The sequence below is a fragment of the Parus major genome, chromosome 27 (genome assembly GCF_001522545.3).
Source record: "Parus major isolate Abel chromosome 27, Parus_major1.1, whole genome shotgun sequence".
NCBI lineage: Eukaryota > Metazoa > Chordata > Aves > Passeriformes > Paridae > Parus > Parus major.
The window spans coordinates 745,185-751,560 of NC_031796.1; the positions used below are offsets into that span (position 1 = coordinate 745,185).

Here is a 6,376-nt window from a genome sequence, read left to right on the forward strand (position 1 = left end):
GGGGGGGGGAGTGACACCTCCCCACGCCCCCCTCCACCACCCCAGTGCCCCAGACCCCCCCCAGCATGGGGGGTACCCACCCCAACTCCCCCGCTCCCCCCCAGGGATGGGCTGGAGGAGGTGGGGGTGTCCCGGTGCCCCCCCTGTGGCAGCTCCCTCCCTTTGGGGGGGTTAAAGGGGGGGAAAACGCTGGGGGGAGCGGGGCTGTCACCCCCCAGTGTCCCCGAGGGACAGCTGGGCCCAGCTGCCACCCAGCCCGGGGGTGGGGGGTCCCCACGCTGGGTATTTTTAGATCCAGGACCCCCGCACATGCCACCCACAGGGCTGGGGCTCAGTGACGAGGCTCCCTCTGCCCCCATCCCCCGGGAACCCCCACCCCAAAAACTGTCACACCCCCTCAAGAACGAGGAGAGGGGGGGGTCTGTGCCCAGCGCCCCCCACCCCTCTGGGACCAGTGAGGGGAATGTCCCCCCTCCCCCCCAAAGCAGAGGGGACAGGCCGAGGGAAGGGGGGGGACCCCGAGAGTTTTCCCAATTCCTAAAACTTTCCCGGTGGGCGCAACACCCCCCAAAAACCCACCTGCCCCCCTCGGTGGGGGAAGCCCAGGGGATTGGGAAACCGGGATGGGGCTTGATTTGGGCCCGAGGCTTATGGGGGGAGGACACCCCTTTATTTTTGGGGCGCTGGGAGGGCGGCATCCCCCCGTTATCAGCGTCGGGATTCGGGGGGGAAGCGCTGAGCCCCATCCATCGCCCCCAGCCCCACGGGGGAACTGCACGGGACGAGCCCCCCGCCCCCTCCGTCCCTTCTGGGGGTGCGGGCGGTGCTGACACCCCCTGGCAGCACCCCCAAATCCCCGCGGGTGTCACCTGGAGCGCGGCGTTGTCCAAGACGTCCATCTGGATGTCCTGCGAGGAGCTGTAGGGGGTCCGGGCCATGCCGCCTTCCCGCACCATGGAAGCGCCGGGCTCGGCGGGATTTTGGGATGGGTGGGTGGGAGGATGGGGGGGGAACCACACAGAGGAAGATGATGACGATGACGATGAAGCTCAGGCCTGGCCCCCGCGGTGACGGAGCGGGAGGAGGAGGAGGAGGAGGAGGAAGGAGGAGGAAGGAGGAAGGAGGAGTGGGGATGGCGCAGGGGGGGTGAGGGATGGGCGGCCGCTCCCGCACCGCCTTCCCGGGGGGATGGGGGATGCGGGAATGCGGCCCCCCCGCAGCGGTTCCTTCCCAAAAAAAGGGGGTGCTGAGGGTCCCCCCCCCTCCCCAAATTCGGTGGAGGGGGCTGTTCCCCCCCCCAGCCTTTACCTTTGCGGGACCCCCCAGAAAAAGCCGGTGGGTCACGGGGACCCCAGGCAGGAGCAGCCCCCATACCCAAAACGTCAGAGCCCGAAGCGGGATCTGCCAGTTTGGGAATCCAGCGCTGCCCCAAAAATCCGGCTTTTCCCCCCCAAAACCTCCCCTGCGCCACAGGGAGGGACCCCCACACCGCGCTGGCTCTGTGACACTGTGCCAGGCAGTGTCCCCTGTCCCCGGGCGCTCTGGGGACAATCTCCCTCCCCGGGGATGGAGGGACCGATCCCCCCCCGGTCCCCAGCAGGACCCAGCTGAGTCCCCCCCGCTCTGCTGTCACCGCCGGCTGTCGGAAAGTTCAGAATTCCTCTGTGCCCACCCCCCGCAGCCCGGCCCCGCTCCAGAGGGGATTTTCCTGCTCCCGGGACAGCTGAGAGCCAATTTCCACCATCGGCCCCCATCCATCAGCGCTTCCACAGCGAAGGGAGCTTTGGAGGGGCGCCAGCGGCTCACCCCGGAGCCCCCCGACCCCAATCCTGCCTCTCCTCGGTGGAGGTGAAATCCCTGGAGGGTCTGTGGGGAGCCCAGGGGTGTTTTGGGGGGCTCCTTCCAGCCGGGATGCTGCCCGGGGGCGGAGGTGAGCGCAGCTCTGCCTGGCACTGCGTGGGAGAGCAGCAAAATCACGGCATCTCCTCCCCTCCGAGGAGCTGCTGAGGCTCCCCGGGCTCCCCTCTGCTCCCAGAACCAGCTCCAGGAGCGTCCAGCCGTGGATATTCCCGGGAATCCACGGGATGAGGGATGGCAAAGCTCCCCCTCCCCGGGGAGCATCCTTACCTGAAACTCCTCAGATTTGGGCTCAGGGTGGTTTCCTCCTCCTGGGATCCTCGGGAAGCACCAGCTGGCACTTCCAGAGGGTTTGGGGACACGCTGGGTCCCGCTGTCACCGGCATCGTGCCGTCCCCATCCAGGATCCCAGCGGCGGAACCCCGGGGCTGGCAATTCCCACCCCGAGCCCTCTCCCGCCTCGGGAGCCTCCGGATTTGGCTGTTTGTTTAAGGAAAATGATGAGTCAGTTTTGAAACAGCAAGAGCCTGTGTTTATCCGTGTTTTTCTGGGAAAACGAACCAAAAATCTGTCGGCAGCGGCTCCTCAGCTCGCGCCATATGTCGGCTGCGCCACGGCCGCCAGATCCCCGCGGAACCGTCGGCATCCTCGCTCCGGGGGGTGATTTTGGGGGATAACCAGGTGATTTCGGGGGGTTTGTATTCTCCAGCTGGTGGGAAGGAGGGAAAACAGCCGCAAACCGGTGGATTTGGGGGTTGTGGGAGGTTAAAAAGCAGCGTTTTGGGTTTAAGGAGGGAATTCGGTCACAGAGACGCCGCTGTGTTTTTAGGCCAGTCACAATCCACACGTTATCGTTCCCCAAGAATTCCCTGTTCTAGGAATCCTTCGGCAATCTGTTCCCAGCACTTTTCTGGGTCACACTCAGGATTCTGAGCGGTTCTGGGGCAGGAAAAAATCATCCAGCCTGGCGGTGCCTCAGTTTCCCAACTGCAGAATGGTGCCATGGACACACCTGGACCTGGCTATCCATGGAACACCAGGAAGGGGGAATGTTCTCTGACAACTCTCACCAGCCCTATCGACAGGTTATTTCCCAGGAAAACTTGAGTTCTCTTTTCCCAGCAGCACCATAACCGCTGGAAAAGAGGTGGGACTTGATCCTCAGCTGGAATCCGAGAGCTCAGCTCGTGCTTTGGGGTGAATTCTTGAGAGAGAAGGGAATTTTGTTGTATTAATATAGTTTTCTTTATTTCTATTACTGATGAGATTTAGAAATAGTGGTATAATATATGTTAGGTTATGGCATAGTATTAAAATAAAAAATGTCTTTGTTTGTATAACCCAAAGACTGAGGAAAAAATAGCTGGAGAACTCCTGCATTTGTAAACTTTCTTATCCAGATGAAGACAGCAGTGACCAGAGCTCTGGGGGAGGAATTTATTGCATTTCTGGTATCAGGGAATGTAAATCTCGATGGTGCCAAGAGCATTGATCTATTGGGAAGGGGGCAAGAGAAAACTGAACAGAAGAACCCCAAATATCCACAGAAGAATGTCTGAATATGTGTGAGAATTTATGGATGTGTAGTAGAGTTCTGTTTTTAAGGGACAATCCTTTGTCACTAAGGTGTGCTCTCTTGGCTGAATGCAGAGACACCCGGCCGGATCTGTATACTTTACTTTTCTCTCCTAATTGTTTTTTTATTAAACTTTTAAATTCTATAAAAATAATGTGAACCTCATTTTTCACATCCTCTAATCCCATCCTGATCCATCCCAGTCCATCCCAGTACTCCCAGTCCATCCCAGTCCATCCTGATCCATCCCGATCCATCCCAGTTCATTCCAGTCCATCCCGATCCATCCCAGTCTATCCCAGTCTATCCCAGTCCATCCCGATCCATCCCAGTCTATCCCAGTCTATCCCAGTCCATCCTGATCCATCCCAGTCTATCCCAGTCCATCCCAGTACTCCCAGTACTCCCAGTCCATCCCAGTCCCCCCCTCCACGTGCCTCCCATGTCCCCACCGCGCATGCGCAGCTCCCGCCCAGCGCTTCCCGCCACGCACGCGCGGGCTGTACCATCCCTCTACAGCGGAGGGGGGAGACCGGAACAACCCACGTCTCTCCCACGCGTTCAGGGTGGGTCTCGGCGCCACGCGTGTCCTTCAGATGGATGTCCACGCGTGATTTCACCGCGGTTGTTCCTTTACCCCGTTCCGAGCTGCGCCGAGGCCGCGGGGACGGGCGCAGGGGGGAGGGCAGGGTGGTACGTGCCGCGCTCAGGGGGCGGGGTCAGCGCCGCCGCTGCGTCTCTCCGATCCCGGCGCCGCCGCCATGAGGTGGGAGCGGGGCTGCGGCCGCTGTTCTGCGGCTAACGGGGGTCGGGAGGCACCGGGGAGGACTCGAGGGGAGCGGGGGAGTGTCCTCAGAGCCGGGGCGGCGGCCGGGCCGTGCTGCGTGGCGGCCCCGGGCGCTGTGATGCGGCCGCGGCCTCCTCGGGCCTCGCGGGAAAATGGCGGAGGGGCGCGACGGCCGCGCTGAGGGGCCGGGGGGGCCTGAGCGGGGTCTGGGAGAGCGGCGGGAGGTGGGGAGCGCTGAGCAGGGTGGGCTCCCTGGTCTCGGGCACTGCCGTCCTTGGATGCGCCCCTTGAAGCAGCTCGGGGTGTCCCGGGAGCTCAGGCCGGGAGCCTGAGGGGTTGAGGAAGTGTCTGAGGGGCGGAGGGGAGCAGTCCCTGAGGGGAGTGAGGGTCCCTGAGGGGTCCCAGAGGGTGTTGAGGGTCCCCTGAGGGGGGATGCGGGATCCTGAACGAATGATGGGGTCCCGTGAGGGTGATGAGGGTCCCTGAGGGGTCCCGTGAGGGTGGTGAGGGTCCCGTGAGGGTGATGAGGGTCCCGTGAGGGGGGTGAGGGTCCCGTGAGGGTGATGAGGGTCCCGTGAGGGGGGTGAGGGTCCCATGAGGGTGATGAGGGTCCCGTGAGGGTGATGAGGGTCCCGTGAGGGGGGTGAGGGTCCCATGAGGGTGATGAGGGTCCCGTGAGGGTGATGAGGGTCCCTGAGGGGGTCCCGTGAGGGNGGGTCCCGTGAGGGGGGTGAGGGTCCCATGAGGGTGATGAGGGTCCCGTGAGGGTGATGAGGGTCCCTGAGGGGGTCCCGTGAGGGTGATGAGGGTCCCTGAGGGGGTCCCGTGAGGGTGATGAGGGTCCCTGAGGGGTCCCGTGAGGGTGATGAGGGTCCCTGAGGGGGGTGCGGGGTCCCCTGGTGGAGGTGAGGACCCTCCCAGAGAGGTTCGGGCTGCCCTGGGAGGGGTGACGGTCCCTAAAAGGGGTGGTTTGGTGTCCCCTGAGGGGGTTTGGGGTCCCTGAGGGGCTGCAGACCCCCTGATCTGTGCCCACCCGTGTGGCAGTATGCTCCGGCTCCAGAAGAGGCTGGCCTCCAGCGTCCTGCGCTGCGGCAAGAAGAAGGTGTGGCTGGATCCCAACGAGACCAACGAGATCGCCAACGCCAACTCCCGTGCGTGAGGGGCTCTCCCTGTGGGAAAGGGATCCGGCAGGAGCGTGGGGAGGGAGCTTTGGGGAAGCTCGGTGACCAGGAAATTGGCTGAGACTTGGTGAAGTCATCGAGTCTGGGAAAGATCTCCCAAAACCTTTGGTTCAGCCCTTGGTTTAGGTGAAATAACAGTCTAAAGTGGGGTTTTGCACTGGTGAGGTGCCCGGCAGTGTTCTCTGAGGTGATGAGTGAGGGAATGGGGATCACTGGAGGGAGAACAGGGCTCTGAGGAGGGGGCTGCCTTCCTCCTTCCCCTTGGGGCCGGATCCTGTCCGTCCCTGCGGGGTCAGCGCTGGCCTGGCAGCCCCACGGGAGGTGCTGGACGCTTTTGCAGGGCAGCAGATCCGGAAGCTGATCAAGGATGGGCTGATCATCCGCAAGCCCGTGACCGTGCACTCCCGCGCCCGCTGCAGGAAGAACACGCTGGCCCGGCGGAAGGGCCGGCACATGGGCATCGGTGAGTGCTGCATCCCGCTGGGAATGGGGGAAATTCCCCCTCTCCCACAGCTCCTGCTGCTCCCACACCCCGGGGAATCGTCCCCCTGAGCTTGGGACGGCGACAGAAAACCCCTGGGTTGTGTCTGTGGTTTTCTTTGAATTAGGGAGGGCAATGAAAGGCTTTGGGATGAGTGTGGGGTTGAGCTGGCAGGAATTTGGGCTCCCTCTCACCCCGTTCCCCTGCTCCAGGTAAGAGGAAGGGCACGGCCAACGCCCGCATGCCCGAGAAGGTCACCTGGATGCGGCGGATGCGGATCCTGCGGCGGCTGCTCCGGCGCTACCGCGAGTCCAAGAAGATCGACCGCCACATGTGAGCCCTGTGCTCGACCCAGAGCCTGGAGTCCTGCCCTCCCTGGGCAATCCCAGCCACTCCCTGGGCAATCCCAGCCATTCCCTGCCCTCCCTGGGCAATCCCAGCCACTCCCTGGGCAATCCCAGCCATTCCCTGCCCTCCCTGGGCAATCCCAGCCA

The 6,376-nt window shown here is 62.9% G+C and overlaps 1 protein-coding gene across 1 annotated transcript in view; it reads left to right on the forward strand.

Moving 5' to 3' along the window:
- Window positions 1–4,096: 4,096 nt before the first annotated feature.
- RPL19 (ribosomal protein L19) overlaps window positions 4,097–6,376 on the forward strand; it is a 3,994-nt gene continuing 1,714 nt past the window's right edge. The window contains 4 exon segments of the mRNA XM_015651012.2: window positions 4,097–4,199; window positions 5,265–5,371; window positions 5,742–5,864; window positions 6,095–6,245. Coding sequence (XP_015506498.1) covers window positions 4,195–4,199; window positions 5,265–5,371; window positions 5,742–5,864; window positions 6,095–6,245 — 386 coding nt within the window. The 5' untranslated portion in view covers window positions 4,097–4,194.